Source organism: Notolabrus celidotus, chromosome 9, assembly GCF_009762535.1.
Source record: "Notolabrus celidotus isolate fNotCel1 chromosome 9, fNotCel1.pri, whole genome shotgun sequence".
Taxonomy (NCBI): Eukaryota; Metazoa; Chordata; class Actinopteri; order Labriformes; family Labridae; genus Notolabrus; species Notolabrus celidotus.
Window position 1 is genome coordinate 34,347,517 of NC_048280.1, and position 22,057 is coordinate 34,369,573.

Genomic DNA, 22,057 nt, shown 5'->3' on the forward strand with positions numbered 1-22,057 from the left:
AAAAAACTGTTCTGGTCTACGTCGCTAATTTCTCTATGGAATAGAGGAATAGTCAATGTTTGGGGGTTGAATTTTTTTTCATGGCTTCAGAAGATATTAAGATTACCAGTTTTGCCCATTTAAGGACATGACTGACTTGACTGACAGGCGGCAACACATAGCTATTGGCGAGGAGGCTAAAACCCCGCCTCTTTACATCACACTAAGTTAGGTTGAGTTCAACATTTCCAATATTGCACATATTCTGATGCAAACGGACACATTTGCATCAGAATATGTGGCTCAAGACATTATTTCAGAGGAGTCCTGCACCCCACACTCTATTACCCAATGGCACAGATAGATACCAATATCCCAGAGTCTTAATTTACAATTCAACAAATCAGACACGTACCCCTGGCCAACACAGTCAACGTATAGCCACCTTCATGCCTAAGTGCAGTATTGACACTGAATTAAGTAGATTTGATTGAATTGAATACACTATATACACGTGGTTCTATATAGCCATGATTAACCCCTTATTAGCCATACATCATTGCATGTTTCATGCTGTTTCATCGTTGTATTTATGTTTACTTTAGGCATGATAAACATGTACCCAAACTTTGATCAAGTTTAAGCAGTGTTTAACATACATGAGCGAGTCTGTTGGAATCAAGCGGCAACCTCCGGTCTTAAAATATGAAGGTCATGCATAAGTGCTAAAAAACTGCAGTTCCTCAAGCGTCCACTTGAGGCTGGCTGCCGAAACACCAGAAACCACATACACACCCATTCAAAGAAGACAATCTTTACAGCAGAAATAAACATGTTTACAGTCTGGTTCAAAAAACTGTTCTGGTCTACGTCGCTAATTTCTCTATGGAATAGAGGAATAGTCACTGTTTGGGGGTTGAATTTTTTTCATGGCTTCAGAAGATATTAAGATTACCAGTTTTGCCCATTTAAGGACATGACTGACTTGACTGAAAGGCGGGAACACATAGCTGTTGGCGAGGAGGCTAAAAACCCGCCTCTTTACATCACACTAAGTTAGGTTGAGTTCAACATTTCCAATATTGCACCCTCTGACGTTTGGCTTCAAAATAGTGCTCAGGACCAGATGGGTGACATCATTAATACAGTCTATAGTTGGAATAGGACGACAGTACTTATTAGCAACTACTGTGATTGAAAAAAGTTTTGCACAATCTCAAATATTGTGATGAAATATTTGTGGAAAAATCTTTTTTGTGTTACAAGCATTAGACAGATATAAACAAATACAACTTATATTTTTTTCATTTATGTTTACAAGAAAAACTAACAAAGCTAAATTCTTAACATTTTTAATGTCAGTTCTCAACATTGTCAGTATCAAATTCAACAATTAACAGAGAATGTGTTCAAAACTGAACAACAAATAAATAAACCTGGCTGTGACTTAAGAGAAATTCCACTTGAAGACCTAAGAGTGATTCTCATTGCAATATTTGGGGTGTCCGAAAACTTTTTTCCACCACTGTATGTATACAAGTTTCCCAATCCCTCATCAATGAATTTTCAAAAATGCTGCTGCAAGTTTATACCCATATAGACTGAATGCTTCAGGCAAAGAAAAGTATGCAAACCATAGAAAATGATGCAAATGGACACATTTGCATCAGAATATGTGGCTCAAGACATTATTTCAGAGGAGTCCTGCACCCCACACTCTATTACCCAATGGCACAGATAGATACCAATATCCCAGAGTCTTAATTTACAATTCAACAAATCAGACACGTACCCCCGGCCAACACAGTCAACATATAGCCACCATCATGCCTAAGTGCAGTATTGACACTTCTACAGGCAGTTTTTTTTTTTTTAGAAAATTCTGTTTATTCATTTTTCTTCATTCTTGTTCGGACAAGCAGTTTACAAAACACCATAGAGTACAAAAACAAAAACCAAAGAACAAAACCATGCCATGACAAGGAGAGTTGCACCCATAATTTTCAATGTAACATACACATATATATCTTCCCCTTACACCTTACTCACACATCTACAGGTGGCTGACATTTGAATACAGATGAAGTATGAGTATCTATAAGTTAAATAATGTATTGACCGGACTCTAGATAGGCCATCTAGGGGTCCCAGGTCTTGTGAAACAGCTGTGGGTTACCTCTGATGGAATAGGTTATTCTCTTCACATGAATTGACCTTGTTAATCCATTGAATAATGTTTTGAGGGTCTACATTATTCCACTTAGACGTGATGCATTTCTTGGTAGCTTTAATGGCTAGGCTCACAAAACCCTTTGAGATTTGGGAGGGGAGCTTCAAGTCGGTCAAGTCCCCTAGCATTACTATCACAGGTGACAAGGAAATACTCTGCAATAATACTTTCTCAAGAATATTCTCAATTCCCAGCCACCACTGTCTTAGTACAGGCAGTTTTGAATAAAAAAAAAGATGGCCTGAGTAACTCCAACATTTTTTAATTCCCTTTATTCATTTACACCCTGAATAAGTCAGAAAAAGACCCCAGATATAAAAAGACTGGACCCCTTGAATCTCAAACCAGCTTGTAAATAATATTAATTGTAATTCATGAAGTCCTTTCGTCATCTCGTTAAGTTAATGAAGGATATGTGTTGCTCTTTTTGTGTAATGCTGTACTGTGCTTCCTGAGAGGAGAGTATCTGGGCACATAAACAGACCCAGCAGGAATGTGGATGTGTACCCCCAAAAACAGCGAGTGCTTGATACACTTTGTGTTCAGCTAATTAACAGCCCGGTGCCAATGCCAGTGTTTTTGTTTATAGTCTGAGCCCCCGACCCCCTGTTTCATCTCCAGACCCAAGGCCTTCTTAGAACTCCCTCTTTGTACCAAGTTAATCTTTACAGTGGCCAAGTAAGACTGTTTATCATAAGCACTACTAATTAGATTAAAACTCAGGCGGACTCTTTGGGCTGGAATGTGGACCTTGCTTTTGGTCTTGAGTGCCCTTGACAGGAGATGATGTGGTTTTAAAGGGATAGTCCTTCCTTCAGAGCCACAAGCTTGTTGGGCTTAAGACTGATTAGAACTGGTTTTCCTGAGGGATTTTGTTGTGTTAGTTGTGGGAAAATAGTTCAAAAAGCAGAGTGTGGGGGTTGGATTAGCTGCGGGACATAACAGGAATCACAGTATTACTGTTTGTGTTTGAAGGCTGGAGCAGGCGGAGAAATGTGCCACAGGATACCTGCACTGTCTGCCCTTTTCACCACACAGCTGTCCGGGGCGATGGCCAGTTGGCAGAGCACTAAAAGGAGAGGATATCCTTGTTTGTATGAACAAGGCTGCAGATATAACAGACTGCTGCTACCGAAACACCGACTGAAACTCTGAGGCTAATGAATGCAGCAGCCATTGTGTAACACATCTTGTGTTTTTAGCAATCTGGAGCACAACTGGGGTTTCACTTCATCACTGTCAGGGTGTGTTAGCTGTTAAAGGCTGCAGCGGTTGATCTAATAGAGCTCTCTGCGGCACGCAGGCTCTTTTCCTCCCTTTGTGCAGACATGAGTTCATGTTTGAGCTGTGTTCTTTCTGACCCGAAACTTGACTGCACTTGAAAGGTCAAAGCCAAAGACTCGAAGCTCAAAGCATGCGTTAAATACTCCTTACTCTTAATTATTAGCACTCTTAATTGTGTTGCCTGTTCTCATGCTGGTAGGTCAGCTTGGCATGAGATGTTGGACGGTCAGTTAGACATACCAGCACATGTGATTTGACAGGAGGAGGAAGCTGCTCTGAATGGCAGAGTGCTCCAGATTTTTCTTGATCAGCTGCAGCCAAGTCTCTCTACTGCAGGACAGCCATCGAGGTAAAGCTTTAGTCCTTCTTGACCAGACAAAACATGAAGCACAAAGTAAACCTAGCAGGAATTTCTGTGACTTCTCCAATTCAAAGCAACTTAAGCTGATGTTGCTATGCAGCAGCCGGAGTTTGACTGGGGTTGAACAATGCAGCTCAGCATGGCCGTAGGCATAGTCTCTGCTAAAGAAGTTTAATCTGCTAATCCACTCTGTTTTCATGTGGCTGTAGGATTTGTCAACCTGCTGCCTTTTCGCTTGACATGGGTCAGGATTGGCCTGGCTGTGCTCACAGGAGTCCTGCCCCATATCAGACCCCCTCCCAGTGTGTCTGCAGTAATAGAAGGGGAAGCGCAAGCCCCCTTCACATCTTCCCCCATCAGTCAGCCTGCATTCTTTCACTAATGAGCCCCCCACCACCTCCACCTCCACCTCTCCTCCCCATTACCTTCCTCCTGCTGCTGAAAGACTTCTTACACTATTAAAACTTCACTAATGCAACACCAACATGAACAAACCACACCTCCCAGTTCTAAAAAGATAACTCACTCTGCTGCTTGGCTTTATGCTTTACATTTGTCTACAGAAATCATGCTACCCTCACTAAGTTCTCCATCAGTTATTTGCAAGAGGTAATCATAGACTGTATAAATAATGGATGTAGTATCCTTGATGTCACTTACCTGTTTCATAGTGCAGTTTTGAAGACAATCGTCGGCTGGGGCCATATTGGAAATGTGGAACTCATCCAAAAGTGTGTGACGTAAAGAGGCGGGGTTTGAGCCTCCTAGCCAACTGCTACGTATGTGTTCCCACACGTCAGTCAAGTCAGTCATGTCCTTATTTGAGAAAAATTAGCCATGTAGACCCAAGCCATTTTTTGAACCAGGCTGTAAACATGTTTATTTCTGCTGCAAAGATCGTCTTCTTTGAATTAGTGTGTATGTGGTTTCCGGTGTTTCTGCAGCCAGCCTCAAGTGGATCCTTCATGAACTGCAGTTTTTGACACTTACGCATTGAACAAATGAGCAATGCCAAGAAAGATGTCACATTTTCGGAGTGTGGACATGCTAAAATAATTAACATGTACAATGCTGTTGTTGATCATGTGAAGTGAACAAGTGGCAACCTCCAGTCCAAAAATATGAGTCCAATGTGGAAGTGTTAAAAACTGCAGTTCATCAAGGATCCTCTTGAGGCTGGCTCCGGAAGTACCGGAAACCACATACACACCAATTCAAAAAAGACGATCTTTAAAGCAGAAGTAAACATGTTTACAGCCTGGTTCAAAAAACGAAGTGTAGTCTGGATAGCTCATTTCTTGATCGGCACACACTGTACAGTGAGTCAATTTTTTAATTTCACGATAATTTCAAAGATATTGACATTCTGAGTCTTCCAATGAGAGGCACAGCTGACTTGATTGACAGGCGGGAACACTGTAGCTGTTGGCTAGGAGGTTCGAAGCCCGCCTCTTTGTGTCGCTCGACAGAAGCAATATGTCTGCCACCGACGATTGGTCTCAAAACAGCTCTTCAGAAACAGATGGGTGACGTCACGGATACTATGTCCATATTTTATACAGTCTATGGAAGTCAATGTAGTTTGCTTATGTTCAGTAACCAAAATAATTTCATGAGCTGAGGAGATGATCATGATTTGGGTTTCAATTCATTGCAGGCAAGTTAGGTAAGTCAGTTATGTATGTGCGTAACTCATTACAAGGGTTACATAACCAACGTATGTTCCTTAACTTAAAAAGGACAACAAAACCAGCATTGGTTATTGGTGTCACCCTGACCCCTGGATGAAAGTCCCATTTTTAAACCTTTATTCCAATCAGCCAACCAGAGGAGCTGTTTGGAAGGCACAGCTGCGTAAACCAATTCACTGAGTTTTCCCTCTTTTGATCGCACTTCTATGAGAACTGAAGGAAGGTGAACTTTAATAGAAAGAGTGAAGACAATCCAAAGAGTTCTCTGCAGCTCTCACTCTGCCAGTTCACCATCAGCACCTGAACGTTTCATCAAGTCAGCAGTAAATCTTTGAACTCTTGTGTGGAAGCTATCTGTACTGCCAGCTTGCACTTGTCTCTCGTGGGAAGTGTGTGCCCGGGCAGCCATGCATTTCTTCCTGTTTATTAAATAAGACAAAGCCATGGCCCTGCCAGAGCTCTGTCATCATGCATGGCAGCCAAAGAGCAGCTGGTGATGCAGGTCTGTGTGAGTTATGTTTGTCTCTGAGGCTTTGTTCTGAGTCACACCGAGAGAGGGGAAGCATGTGGTTATTCTTCAGGATCACTTTCCTTCCCTTGTTTTGGTTTCCTGTAATAAAGATGGATTTATTATTCATGGAAGAGGTGAGACAAATGGAACAGATGACGAAAGGAAGTCTGGATTCACTGATGAAAGGAGGAACATCACACCTCTCCATACACCTATAATTTAAAAACTATAAAATAATCTTCTGGCTTTGGATGGTTACAGTGTGAAATCAAGAATATACAAGTCTCTGACCTGAAACGTCTCACTAGCACCACAACAAAGACAGATTTACATTTCATGCTTCAAAGTGGTACTTATGTGTAAAAGAGAACAAGTGATTATTGTGACAAGACCCCAAAAAGTAGCAGAAATAGCTATTAATGAAAACTGTAAAACCCACATCCTGTCTTTCAGATCTTTGGGGAGACAGAGCCCGTCCGCATGACCTCAGAGGGCTCAGACTGTCGCTGTAAGTGCATCATGCGCCCTCTCAGCAAGGATGCCTGTGTGAGGCTGAGGAGTGGCAGTGTTCGAGTGGAGGATTTCTACACAGTGGAGACCGTCAGCTCGGGATCTGACTGTAAGTGCTCCTGCACAGCCCCACCGTCGTCCCTGAACCCCTGTGAGAACGAGTGGAAGATGGAGAAGCTGAAGAAGCAGGCTCCTGAGTTACTGAAGGTGAGCAAGGACTGCACACCTGATCACCTTTATGATGGGTTTGAAACTGTTACAGTGCACCATGTTGTTGATGCTGCATAGCTCTGTGTACAATAACACAGAGGGTAAAAAACAAAAGAGCAGAAGTTCAAATGACAAAGGCCAAACTGATGAGGCCTTCTTGTCATGGCTGATAATTAAAATCTATAACTTCAATCTACAGTCATGGCCAAAAGTTTTGAGAATGACACAAATATTACATTTTCACAAAGTCTGCTGCTTCAGGGTTTTTAGGTGTTTTTGTCAGATGTTTCTATGGTATAATGAAATACAATTAGAAGCATTTCATAAGTATCAAAAGCTTTTATTGAGAATTACACAGAATTCATGCAATTAGTCAATATTTGCAGTGTTGACCCTTCTTTTTCAAGACCTCTGCTATTCTCCCTGGCATGCTGTCAAGCAACTTCTGGACCAAATCCTGACTGATGGCAGTCCATTCTTGCATAATCAATGCTTGGAGTTTGTCAGAATTTGTGGGTTTTTGATTGTCCACCCGCCTCTTCAAGTTCTCAATGGGATTAAGATCTGGGGAGTTTCCTGGCCAAGGGCCCAAAATCTTAATGTTTTGTTCCCCGAGCCATTTTGTTATGACTTTTGCTTTATGGCAAGGTGCTCCATCATGCTGGAAAAGGCATTCTTCATCACCAAACTGCCCTTGGATGGTTGGGAGAAGTTGCTCTCGGAGGACGTTCTGGTACCATTCTTTATTCATGGCTGTGTTTTTAGGCAAGATTGTGAGAGAGCCCACTCCCTTGACCGAAAAGCAACCCCACACATGAATGGTCTCAGGATGCTTCACTGTTGGCAAGAGACAGGACTGATGGTAGCGCTCACCTCGTCTTCTCCGAACAAGCCTTCCTCCAGATGCCCCAAACAATCGGAAAGGGGATTCATCAGAGAAAATGACTTCACCCCAGTCCTCAGCAGTCCAGTCCCTGTACCTTCTGCAGAATATCAGTCTGTCCCTGATGTTTTTACTGGAGAGAAGTGGCTTCTTTGCTGCCCTCCTTGACACCAGGCCTTCCTCCAAAAGTCTTCGCCTCATTGTGCGTGCAGATGCACTCACACCTGCCTGCTGCCATTCCTGAGTAAGCTCTGCACTGGTGGTGGCCCGATTCCACAGCTGCAACACCTTCAGGAGACGGTCCTGGCGCTTGCTGGACTTTCTTGGGCGCCCTGGAGCCTGTTAAGCAACAATTGAACCTCTCTCCTTGAAGTTCTTGATAATTCGATAGACGGTTGACTGAGGTGCAATCTTACTCGCTGCTATAAACTTCCCTGTTAGGCCCTTTTTGTGCAATGCAATGATGGCTGCACGTGTTTCCTTGCAGGTAACCATGGCTAACAGATGAGGAACAATGGTGTCATGCACCATCTTCCTTTTAAAGTGTCCAGTCACTCAATCATGACAGATTGATCGCCAGCCTTGTCCTCATCAACACCCACACCTGTGTTAATGTGTGTGACACCTGTGTGTCATTGAATTTATGTTAGCTGGTCCTTTTGTGGCAGGGCTGAAATGCAGTGGAAATGTGTTTTTGGTGATAAAGTTCATTTTCAAGGCAAAGAGGGACTTTGCAATTAATTGCAGTTGAGCTGATCACTCCTCATAACATTCTGGAGTATATGCAAATTGCCATTATAAAAACTGAAACAGCAGACTTTGTGAAAATGAATAGTTGTGTCATTCTCAAAACTTTTGGCCATGACTGTATATCTTTGAGGGGCCAGCCCTGAATACAACATGTAGCAATTCAAGTATGAATCATTGTAGAAAAATATATTAAATAACTGATAACATAACCCACAAACAAGCAGAATGAAGTAACCAAGAACAATGCTGTGTTATTCAATGTGACAACACTTAAAATCAAACAAAATAAACCTTACTGGTTAATGAAATACCTCAGGTCTTTTCTTGCATTAGGCATTAGAAACTGTGAATACTTCTGGAATCCATTTGGTACTTTATTCAGCTATTATGGACAGTGTTGCCAACTTAGCGACTTTGTCACTATATTTAGTTAGTGTTCAGACCCCTCTAGCGAAAAAAAAGCGACTAGTGACAAATCTAGCAACTTTTTCTGGTGTTAATGGAGACTTTTGGAGACTGACACGAAAGCATGTATCATTCTTACTCTACTCTAGGATGCTGCTGTGAGTCCATCCTAGCTGCATTCAGAGCAGGAGGTGTTCACCCCTCCACATCCAGACTGCAAATGTATCACACATGTACAAAGACACCGCTGTCTGATTATTCATGTATCATCCATTCAGTGTGATCACATCAGTCATAAAGGAAATAAAAAGTCAGGTTAAAGTTGAACAGATCATTAGGAATGTTGAACCCTTGTATCAGCACTGTAATAAACTAAAATCAATTATTTATAATGTTTGAAATAAACATGAAGCACTATTATCTTTTCAAATAGCTCACCTTTAGACTCAGATGGTTTAAATGCATTCAAGGTTTTGACCGATGAAGACAAATCAAGTGTGAGAAAAAAAAGAAAGCGTGCTACATGATGATAGATTCTGCAGTGAAATTGGGAACCATATCAACAGAACAAAGAAGAATGTTGAAAAATAGTGACAGTGGAGATAAAAACAAAGGGGAAAAAAGGAAAGCCTTCAGTGAAACAAAAAGTCCCTTTTGAATGAATGGCATGGATGTCATTCATCAACTCTCTGTGACCTCCAGTTACATGTCATCCAACATCTAATGTGGACACGTCAGCACATCTTTGCACGGACCTAAAGTACGCTTTCATTTCTTGCAGGCATTAGAAGCACGCTATGCACGAAGTGAAACAAAAGGCAGATGTCTGATCTGACTCCACTTTAAACTATGGATTAACCCAATAAATCTCTGAGGGAAATGACTGCACTGAAAGGAGAGGCAGAAATGAATCAAGACTGAGACCAGGAGCAGTCTGCATCCTATCGAGTGGAGACTGGATGTCAATACTGGAAATAAGAGCGATATTTTCAAAGGGCACTTAGGCTTATTACAACAGCTGAGCAGAGGTACATAAAGCTGTCAGGTTTGTGTTCAGTGGAAGGTGATTAATACAAGTTCTTCTCCTTTTATGGCTCTAATGACCAGCTCCAATCTATGGTGGACCTCCTCGAGGGAACACTTTACAGCATGGATCTAATGAAAGTCCACTCCTACATCAACAAGGTGGTGTCTCAGATGAACACGCTAGAAGAGGTAGGCAAACAACTAAACTCATGTTCTTCCTTATATCAATCAGATGATCATTTTTGGTCTCTTGATGGGTGGTGATAACTGTGATTAAAATGCTGTGTTACAGACAATCAAGACAAACCTCACACGGGACAATGAATTTGTCCGGGACAGCATGGTGACCCTTACCAACCAGTTCAAGAGATACGAGAACTACTCCAACGTGATGATGAGCATCAAGAAGGAGATCTCCAGCCTAAGCCTGCAGCTGCTGCAGAAAGATGCAGCTGAGAGCAGAGCTCAGGTGAGAGGCAACAATCTCTGTGGTTCAGTATTCACATGTAAGCTGTCGAATATATAATTATTCATCACCACCACCACTTCCTTATTGATCAGGAGCTATAAAGACAATGAGTAGTGAGAAATGGAGGGCATATGTCTGTATCATATGCACTACCAGTCAGTCATTACCAGTTTGGACTCACCTTCTCATTCAATGTTTTTATTCATTTTAATTATTTTCAACATTGTAGATTAATACTGAAGACATCCAAACTATGAAATAATCTGGTTTTGCCATAATCTGGATTACAACAGTAGTCAAATAGGGCTATCCATTGTGTACTAACCCTACCTCTGAACAACACAACTGATGGTCTCAAACACATTAAGAAGGCAAGTCATTCTACAAATGAACTCTTGACAAGGCTCATGTTAATTAGAAACCATTCCAGGAGACCACTTCATGAAGCAGACTGAGAGAATACCAAGAGTGTGCAAAGCTGTCATGAAGGAAAAAGGGGGCTACTTTACAGAATCTAAAATATAAAACAGATTCTGCTTTGTTTAAAGGTGACATATCATGCAAAATGGACTTTTTAATGGTTCTCTACCTGAAATATGTGTCCCTGGCATGTCTACAAACCCCCCGAGAATGAAAAGAATCCATTCTGCCCCTGTTCTGATTTCTCCACCTTTCTGTAAATGTGTGCTGAAACCAGCCGTTTCAGACTTCCGTGTTTTTGTTACGTAACAACAATATCCGGTCTGTCAGTGAGTCAGAGCTCGGAGCTTGTTCAGCCCATAGACTGTATAAAATAATACTGAATCCCTCCTCCGTTTTTCATTCCCTGCACAAATGTGTGCTAACAAGGAGCTTAGGAGGGAGGCATGCTAGCTGTAGGCTGTCTTAATAAACACAAAGGTCGGTTTTACTCCCCACGTCTGCAGATTTGAAGATCTAGTGGATGATTTTTATTTATCATGGATAAGTGCTAGCGCTAGTTAGCATAGCTACATAGCTACATGTCGTAGCTGTAGCTGTAGCTGTGTACCAAGACACACGTCTACATACTGACAAATAAAACAACAAGAAACACTAAATCTGTGACCAATCCTTCAGAAAAGGTCCCGCTGCCTTTCTGGTAGAGGTCGGTTTTACTCCCCACGTCTGCAGATTTGAAGATCTAGTGGATGATTTTTATTTATCATGGATGAGTGCTAGCGCTAGTTAGCATAGCCACATAGCTACATGTTCGTAGCTGTGTACCAAGACACACGTCTACATACTGATAAATAAAACAACAAGAAACACTAAATCTGTGACCAATGGTTCAGAAAGGTCCTGCTGCAGGCGCCTCTCCATCAGGATCAGATGCTGGATCAGATTCAGAGGGTTGAAGTAACGCGATCTGTGAGCAGCCGTGTATATTCAGCCAACATGTAAACATTAGTTAAACGTGCTGGAGAGCCGAGGCACATCCACTTCCTGAGGGGGCGTGGTCAGAGAGAAAACAGAGTGTTCTGAGTAGGACTGAAGAAGAGGGTTTTTCAGGCAGACCAAAATCTGATTTCAAAGTGTTTTTTTGAGCATAAACTTTAAAAACATGTCTTGGGGACCTCTTAGACCAATATATGTTAAATATATGAAAAAAGCGTGATATGTCACCTTTAACACTTTTTTGTTCATTAAATAATTCCATATATGTTCTTTCATAGTTTTGATGTCTTCAGTATTAATCTACAGTGTTTACAATAATTAAAATAAATACAAACCCTTGAATGAGAAGGTGTTTCCAAACCTTTGACTGTTAGTGTAGGTGCACTATTGAGTAAATAAACCTTCTGGAGTGATGGTTTTATTGCAAAGACTCCTCAATTTATGACAAGTGAAGCAGCTGGAGAGGGCGGTGCATTTTAAAGTGATTTGGCTGAGTGCAGTGGATCGGCACCGTCAGAGTACTGTTAGTAAGTGCTGCGTGGAAGTCAAATCCCAGACTCAAGTCTCAGTATCAGGACACGTTCTGTGTATGAGAAGTAAAACCAACTAGAACTTAATCCAGGAGATACTATCGAGTGATCAAAGTATTACAGCAGCTGAATTTATTTCATAAAAAGGGTTGTGTTTGACTCCACTTACTCCAAAGCCGCTCTGTTGATACAGATACAGAAGTAGTGTTAGTAGAAACAGTGTTTGAATAATAATACTGGTAGCACTTGTTAAAGAGGTGCAAGCCTGAATATCATTAGGAACATTATCAACAGGGTTATTTCTTAACAAGATCTTTCATAAGCCTGGTCAACATATAAAAATACAGAGACCAATTATATCCTGACATAACTTAAATACCTTTGTTTGCAGGACACTAATGATGAGAAAACTAAGGAGACTGTAAAAGCACCCAACAAAAAGAACCCTGCAGCCAAACCACCGGCCAAGACTCCAAAAGAAAAGGTCGTAAAACCCAAGAAAGAGGTCGTTAAACCCGGGAAGTCGGTCAAGCCTGACCCAACAGCCAAAGCCAAGGTGGCTGGCCACCAGCCTGGCGTGGTGAGGGGAATCACATACTACAAGGCTGCCAAGACTGATGAAGATGAGCACAGAGGAGGTGAGAGATTTCAGCTGCTCATAGAAAGCCACCCTCTCTGGGCCAAAGCAGGCATTGTGCTTGTGCTGCATGCACTCCCATCTGTGTGCGATCATCTGTACGTGATCCACTGTGGGTGTTGAACATGATCCAAATGAGTTTTTCAACAATCTAATCTGACCCCACATGGCACTTTGCTGGATCCGGATCAGCCGGCAGTTAAAGAGTCACACAGCTTCTGTTAGGATCTCTTTCAGCTGGATTTAGCTTCCAAAGGGGGTTTAAAGGACAATGTTGTTTCACACGTGTGAGGTAATGTGGTAATTGTGTTGCAAACTTAACACTGGAGTGCAAAGCATTAGGAGGAGGAATCAATCGCTGTGGGGCACACAAGATCCCCTGAATGCAAGGTGTAACCTAGTGTTGTTTCAAACACAGCTGGTCCCGTCAGCTCAGGAGTGGATAACTGCTGCTCATTCAGCAAACAGGAAACCTTTTATGACAAAATACATTGAGATGGAATGCTGCCTCAATAGAGCGCTGCCATGCCCATGACATGCCTCAGCTTCACTCCTCACAACAATGTGTGGGGACCCTCTCCACTGCTGAGAAAACATTTCCTGACTCCTTCCAATCCTCTTTAAGTCTAGTTGAGTGAATAGGTATGCTGCGTTTGCACAGGGCACACGTACAATGCTGTCAGACCGTGTGTTCTGCCATGTATGTGACCCTCGGCGAACCCCGCCACCCTTGTCAAATTGTTTAGACCAGTCAGAAGCATTTCCATAATCTCTGGCACAGGATGCTGAAACCTTTATCACCCAGGGAAGACTGATACATCATCTGACGTGCCTCTCTTAGTTACAGAGACAAACACATAACTGGGTCCTGTCCGGTGTAACCATAGCTCTGTACTTTGGGAGCAGCTGAGATGGAGCTTGGGGACTTGCTCAGCAGCTCATTGGTGGTAGTTGTAGAAAAAGGGAAGCATGACAGTTCAGAAAACTTAAAAACATGATCTCTGAGATGCCCTCCCAATAAAAAAAGACATGTTTAAATGCCCCAAAGGACACTTTTCACAGGAGGAAATGAGGTACCAGGATGCTCCTTCGTGGAAAAAAACTGGATTAAGTTCCTTTTAGGGGACTCTTTTATCATATGAGTGGAGGAAAAGATGATAATAAGCCTCCAATGGTGAACTTCCAGTAGAGAAAATGTGATAATGTGCCACCCAGTCTACTCTTCAAATGGAGAAACCTCATAATGTGCCTCTAAAGATGTCGTTAAAACACAGAAAGTCTGATAAGAAACATATCAGTGCCCTACAAATGGAGATAACATGACAGTGACATAAAGGCTGTCCGCTGGGGTCCTATTGTTATTCAAGCATACCCAAAGCTGGTAGCGTCCTTTAATATCCTCATGCACAGGATCTAACAGGATATAAAGGGAACTTTGATCCGTGTAACAGTACAGCAACATAAGTGGTACAATGTGCACCACACCTCCTTCTCTGAACAAAGATGTCCAATGTTCTCTTGGATGTGGTCTCCTCACAGAACCATTAGCTAAACTTAAGCAGACGTGTAGTGGTTTCTCCGATGATACATTTTTTTAATCTAGTACCAATTTAAAAACTCTAAATCCCTATAAGTTATAGATTTCTCCTGCTGTTAAAAAAACACCGTTACCTTTTCTTGTCCAGCTCTCATCAGATCCATATGTTTAGATTACGTGTGTCAGGAAGATGCAGTACTTTGAGCAACTGATGTAATATCCCCACATCTGTGAGGCAGCCCAGGACTTCAGAGGACCAGAAGGAGAGCAGACTCTCTCTGCACTAAGCCTCCTGTCTGTTTCACAACAGACCACGAGAGACTTTTGAAGCATGAAACTACTAAAGAAGTAGCAAGCATGGAGCCAATGTAGACTGTTTGATTAAAAAAAGTGAGAGATTTTCAGAGTCTCTTTTTGTCTGGATTGTGATAGGAAGTCACAAGGCGCTCACTCTTTGTTATCCTTTTCATGCGCTGCAACGGTCCCCCTCGCAACGTTAGAGGCAGCTGTGTGCTCAGACAAAAAAGCTAAGTTAATATCATTATGTTGACATTTCTTGAAGTGGAATGCCCATTCATGTGTTCCAGCTGAGTCTCAGTTTCACTGTAAATGGTAAGTTACACAGAGGCTCCACTCTAGCTTACTTATGTGTATGGACCTGGAAAAATAACAGATTTTCTTCAAATCGCCAGGTCAACATAACATGATAATCCAGATTTGTCATAAGTAAAAAGTCCATCATTGTCAGGTCCGTCGTACAGAGGAGAAGAAAGCAACTTTTAAATGTTTGTTTGGTGAAAGGAGGTCGGATGGTTCGTTTCTGATTATTTCCAGGAAGTCATCGTGCAAATGAAATGTTTAATCTGGATTGTTAGTTGAAGTTGCATGCAGATAACTGTTTATGGAGAAAACGGGTGCCTCGCTGCTTCGCAAGTTCATCCAGCTCCGAGCACCAGCCCGGAAATACAACCCAGTTCACGTTGGTCGAGAAGAGGTATCTGTCATCAGAATGGCATACATAAGCCGTAGTCCCCTGCTTCAGAGCTTATCCTATGGCCTGTCAGCATCTATCAATGCAAATTCAACCAATCAGCATAATTTTTGTGCGGCCTTGCAATTTTATACAATCACTGCAACTTTCCTACAAATTTGACCAATCACCTTAACCTCAGCTCCTGTGCGTCATCTATGTCATCGTCAATTTGACTTCCTTGGAACATAAATGTAAGTCCTCATTTGATCGGCACTTTTCAACAACAAAACACGCACAGAGAACGGGTGAAGAGCGAGGACAGCAGGCAGGACAAGTGACCATGACAACGTTCTTATTTATAGATACTAGAGTTATTATCTGAGGGGCTCAGTGTTAGCTTGGTCTCTACCTGCAGCAGGTGTGCTTTATGAACCAGCTCTCCTCACCTCCATGCATCTGTCTCATCTTCATTGATGATTTTTACCCCTGGTATGCATTAGTGACAAAGACACAACCGGGGGACGTCTGTTTAATATTTGAGGTTTGACGTTGTTGCCGCTATCACCGTAAAAAGCTCTGCGTCTACAGCTTGATTTAATCCAGTTTGGTGAAACATCAGACACATTTAGTAAGTTTGGATCAACTCCTTGATGAAAGATGAAGATGCATTTCAGAGTGCCGTGAACTGACTGACTGTCCAGTGCGCCTGTCACTGCAGGTGCATTCAAGGACTGTCGTAAATGTGCAATACAGTCCTTTCACTGCATTTTTCTGTGAATAAAGAGAATCAAAATACAGTCACAGTGGCCACATCAAGAAACTGTGATTTAGCGTATTTACTTACCCCTGAGATATTATTGGGGGAGAAAAAAACAAACAAAAAAACACAACTTTCACCGCAACTTTTTCAAAAAGCTGTCGCAAAATCAGGCTTTTTGGGCCGCAACAATCACGAAAAAAACCCCTGCGAAATCCTGGCGGGACTGACTAAGAGTAGGCAGAATAAGTAGGGAACAGGAGAAAGAGGTTGAGAGCCAATGGAGGAAGTTGGTGTTCTCTGTGTTTGCTCTGTTTATGTGGCATCCTTGTTATAAACTTGGAAACACATGCTTATATACTTTGTATCACTCACCTCAGCCATCCTTTTATTAAACATGTGCAATTGAGCAAAGGTTTAAAGACATTGTCCCTTCATTTAACTGGATCATACTGTTCCAACATAGCTGTAACAAACAAGAACGAGTCTCAGTCCAACCACTGTCCGGTCTTTCTGAGCCATCTGCTGTATTTTGGATGAAATTTGTTTTTGTTTTATATTTCTCTATATGTTCCCTCCCTACAGACCAGCCTGCGAAAACATACACAGTCCATCACATCACAGAAAACCAGTCAGAGGATGGAGGAGCTGAAATGGTCCTGGAGGCCATGGATGCCACTGTGGCTGACCGGGTAGCCGCAACTGAAGTCCCACCGGCTACTACGACTACCACCACCACAACTAGTACCACCACAACAGCCACCACCACGACTGCACCTACGACTGTCACCACACAAAGCACGTCAGCACCTGAAAGACCCGCTCCAACCATTGTGCTGATGCTTGACAACTCCAACAACAACAGCCGGCCCAGTCTGCATCGAGCAGGTACGTGCTGAACGCCCCTCTGTGAATACGCTCAGTGATTCGTTACAGGCTGGGACGGCCATGACAGAGGCGAATTCACCTTGCCAATGAATGTCTGAGTGTGAAATCGATTTGAGTTAATCTCTCATGGGTGTTAAACTTTCTGCTTGTTTCCTCCAGGGAAGATCATGAACTGTGAAGGGACTCTGGCGTCCATAGAGCAGCCAGAGAAGCATCACAGTTATGGGCGCAATGAGGGTGCCTGGATGAAGGACCCCCTGGCTAAAGACTCCAAGATCTACGTCACAAACTACTACTACGGCAACAATTTGGTGGAGTTTCGCAACCTGGACAACTTCAAGCAAGGTGGGCCTCAACTGTGTCCTTTTACATTACCTCAGTCAACTACCTCAGCCCCAGCCTTCAGCTCTGAGGAGTTCATTAGGATTTCCATCACTAGCTCACTGATTGACTTGTAAAGCGAACTGTACCACAGGTGCACAAATAAAGACTACAAGTTAATCCAGTCCTGGATTTTCCCATTGAAATCAAACAAATCTTATTCAAGTCTCAGCCCGTAGAGGGAGGCTAGCATGGACCAAGGTACGGAGGTATCATGTACAGAGGCTACAGTCCCCGCTCTCTACTCCCCATATTTCCTGTCTCTCTTCAGCTGTCCTGTCAAATAAAGACAAAAAGGCCCAAAGATATAACTTAACTAAAAACAAAACAAAAATCATTAATTTATTTATAAAGTGCCAAATCACAACAAATGTCATCCTCAGACTCTTTCCAAACAGAGCAGGTCTAGACCCCACTCTATGTTCTATTATTAACAAAGACCCAACATCAAGACAGGATCAGATCCAGTCCCATCTTACAGACAGGACTCAGTCTGATCTCATCTTAATCCACCATGAGCAGAGCACTTTGCAGCATTTAGCAAGTTACAGTGGCAAGGACAAACTTCCTTTAACAGGTAGAAACCTCCAGCAGGACCAGACTCATGTTAGACACACATCTGCTGAGACCGTGTTGGGTCTGGAAAGAGGGATAGAGGAGAATGAGAGAGAGAGGGAGCTCAGAGGAACCTACGAGACAAGGGAGCTCAGGGACTCCAGAAAGGTCTATGGTTAGTAACTTTAATGGGACAGGAAGAGTTAAAGTCAGAGACAGGCAGAGAGAGGAGAGAGAGGGAAAGACAGGATCCCAGTGTGTCAGTCTAAGCCTATAGCAGCATAACTAAGAGTTGGTCCAAGCCTGATCCAGCTCTAACTATAAGCTGTATCAAACTTGACTAACTTCCTTTAACAGGCAGAAACCTCCAGCAGGACCAGACTCATGTTAGACACACATCTGCTGAGACTTACCGTGTTGGAGAGAGGGATAGAGGGAGATGAAGAGAGAGAGAGAGAGAGAGAGATGATAGTGGGGAGACGGATAGTAGTAGTTGTAGCAGCTGGAGTCTGGCACGTCCACAGCAGCAGAGATCCAGAGGAACCTACGAGACAAGGGAGCTCAGGGACTCCAGAAAGGTCTATGGTTAGTAACTTTAATGGGACAGGAAGAGTTAAAGTAAGAGACAGGCAGAGAGAGGAGAGAGAGGGAAAGACAGGATCCCAGTGTGGCAGTTCCCCGGGCGGTCCAAGCCAATAGCAGCATAACTAAGAGCTGGTCCAAGCCTGATCCAGCTCTCACTATAAGCTTTATCAAAAGGAAAGTTTGAAGCCTACTCTTAAAAGTAGAGAGGGTGTCTGCCTCCCAGACCCTGACTGGTAGATGATTCCAAAGGAGAGGTGCCTGATAACTGAAGGCTCTACCTCCCATACTACTCACAGAGACTTTAGGTAGGATGAGCAGGCCTGCATGTTGGGAATGTAGAGTTCTTGAACTACTTCTTGGCATTTATAAAGTTGATCGTCTTCTTCTTGTTGAACTTTGTAACGTGTACAGCCCCGAGACCAGATGTGGTCTTATCAACTTCTGAATTGTCTATTTCTAGGGGGTAGCCCTCTATGTGAGTGAGGATTTGAGTAACTTAATGTTGTCGTTTTAGAGAGTAGTTTTATTTGGTTAGCAGCTTCACAGGAGGTTTAGTTTGGTGTTTACAGACAAAGACATATCCTCACTTCTACCTGTTTCCCATCTTTTAATACTTTAATGATCACAGCGTATCGGTCTAATTCTAGCATCACTCTGTTTGCTGATAATGCTGTGTTTTCTCTAACAACATCACTGACATTGATTCATGTTGATTATCCAGTGAGCTCTGTGAGACCGATGAGATCTGAGGAATGTATGTTCGGGTTGTTTCGTGGCTCCAGTGGGTGGGAAAATCAACTCCTTCCACATCGGGATCAACAGAGGAATTGGATTACACTCTCTAAGAGAGTTAAGATGATCTCCCCTCTCAGGACTTGGCTTGTAGATCTAGATGTGTTTGGACAATCGGCTTTCTAAATGCACTTACATGTGAGGCGTCCTGCAGCGCGGTGAGCTCACAGCTGCGTGCGGATGACTAGCTATTTGGAGTTGCAGTGGTGCCCGCTGTGCCCTGACATGTGCTCTGGCCTTTCCTTTGAACTGGGCACAGTGGAGAGGGATTAAGAGTGTGGGCTGGACTTAGGGGTGGGGATGGAGAGGGGGTGTCCTGCAGCCCGTTGTTTTTGTCCTTCACTGGGCTTTCCTTTTATTATCATTATCTAAATCGCACTTCCTGAGGTTGGAAGGTTAGGATAGCAGATAGGATGTGATTAGAAAGTGACACCTACAGTACACAACGTGTTTGCTCAGGAGTGAACCGCTAAAAAAACTGTGTCACTCCCACATGAAGCCAGTGTGTACACAGTCTGGCTTTGTGAAAACATTGTCATTGGCTCTTTGAAGGGCATAATATCAGCAAAGCACACGCACTGCCTGTTTTATCCAACTCATAATAACTAAAGATACTACACAGATAAGCACGGCAGAAGGGTCTGCAACATCCTTTAGTTTACGCTGCAATAATAAACAGCTCTACTACATCACCCTGCTGATTCAATCTTCACCAATCCCATTGATGACTAAAGCTGTCAAGCTTAATTCACACACATTGTAGCCTCATGACTTTGTCTTTAAAGCAAGTCCAATTCAAGGCATTGTCACGTCTCGGCAGTTCAAAGGTATTTTTAAAAATGTGTTCATGACGTTCCAGGCGGAGCTGGAGCTCTTCTGATGAAGATGTATTTGAATTCATAATCAAAGTGTGCAGCTGTGCACGGCTCACATGTGGTCGTCAAACTGGATTTTAATGTTGTTGTTTGTTTTCTGGTTGAAACACAAGTCTGTGGTGTTTTTGATTTTAAGTTTTAAGTTCAGCAAGTTGTTGAATTATAAAATATAAAGTCTTCACAGCTTTTCCCCTCAGAACAGAGTGACGTCAGCTTTCTTCCTAGCAGATGACTTGCAAGCTACATCATGGAGAAGAAAGTAATTGTTTTCTCTCTATTCTTTGGTCAAAAATTGACACCAACAGTTTTACTAATAATAAAACAATAATAATAATAATAATAATAATAATAATAATAATAATAATAAAATAATAATAATAATAATAATAATAATAATAATAATAAAAACAAATAATAATAATAATAATAATAATAAAAAAATAATAATAATAATAACAATGATAGTAAAAATAATAATAATAATAACAATAACAATAATAATGATAGTAAAAACAACAACACAATAATAATAATAATAATACTCATATAATAATAATAATACCAATAATAAATAAAAACAATATTAATAATATAATACTAATATAATAACAATACTAATAAAAACAATCATAATAATCATAATATAACAAGACTTGACGAAAAACAAAAACAATAATCTACTAATAACTAATAATAACAATAATAATAACAATAAAAACAATAATAATAATAATAACAATGATAATGATAATAACAATGATAATAAAACAATAACAATAATAATAAGAATAACAATAACAATAATATAAATAATAATAATAATAATAATAATAACAATAATAATAATAATTATATGAAAGATGCCTTTCAAAACAATTAAGGCCACCTAACAAGGCAAAATAAAAAACATTAACAACATTGTAAAAGTTAGTTTGATAAAATGAACAGGACAAGAAACAATGCAGTGCAAAAGATTCCTGTGTCAGTTTATAAAGATGAGTTTTGAGATTGGATTTGAAAATGGAAAGAGAGTCAATGTTAGTGAAGTCTGTGATTGATGGACTGGGTTCTGCTGTAGTGAGCGGCAGAGTTCTGGACCAGTTGAAGTTTATGGATGAATTTGAGACAGAAACCAGAGAGTAGGGAGTTACAATAATCAATGCAGGATGTAACCAGGATGTGTATGAGTATGGCGATACAGTTTGGTGTGAAGGTCGAGTAGAGGCGACTGATGTTACGTGGATGAAAATATGCAGACTGAGTGACATTATGAATATGACTCTTAACCTTGGGATAGGGAGAAACTGAGGAGTTGTTGATGTTCAGTGAGAGACTGTCAAGCTTTGATAAGCTACCTCAGCATCCTGCCACCGTCTCATTTCTCCCAACTGAACTTCCACTGTCACTGCAAGTAGATCTGAAAAAATCAACCAGTCTTCTTGACCTCATCCCATCCAATCCAGTTTCTAAAGCATTTCGCCAAGTCTGGTTCTGTACCCCAAACACTTGCAGCTGTTACCCCCATCCTCAAGACACCTGGACTCGATCCTGATAGTATGTGTAACTTCTAGCCCGTCTCCATCCACTTCTATGGGTTGCCCTAAAAGACCCAGACAGCCGCCGGCATCTACTTGTTCTTAAATGTTTGATAACTTTTGAACCGCTACTCCTATCAACAAGCTGTAAAAACTCACTTACAGCGGACATTCTCAGCTTTCCCTCGATACCACAATTGTCACATTCAACATATTAAAAATAAATTCAGGAGAGTCTGGCACCCCCAAAAATTGTCTAGGTATGTAAAGGTTAAAGTATGAGTAAT

The 22,057-nt window shown here is 41.8% G+C and overlaps 1 protein-coding gene across 1 annotated transcript in view; it reads left to right on the forward strand.

Annotated features, from left to right (window-relative positions):
- LOC117818368 (olfactomedin-like protein 2A) overlaps positions 1 to 22,057 on the forward strand; it is a 37,408-nt gene that overhangs the window by 9,619 nt on the left and 5,732 nt on the right. Inside the window, exons 2-7 of the mRNA XM_034691221.1 lie at positions 6,510 to 6,773; positions 9,922 to 10,029; positions 10,133 to 10,309; positions 12,647 to 12,893; positions 16,745 to 17,047; positions 17,207 to 17,392. Of these exons, the coding sequence (XP_034547112.1) occupies positions 6,510 to 6,773; positions 9,922 to 10,029; positions 10,133 to 10,309; positions 12,647 to 12,893; positions 16,745 to 17,047; positions 17,207 to 17,392 (1,285 nt within the window). The remainder of the gene's footprint in view (positions 1 to 6,509; positions 6,774 to 9,921; positions 10,030 to 10,132; positions 10,310 to 12,646; positions 12,894 to 16,744; positions 17,048 to 17,206; positions 17,393 to 22,057) is intronic.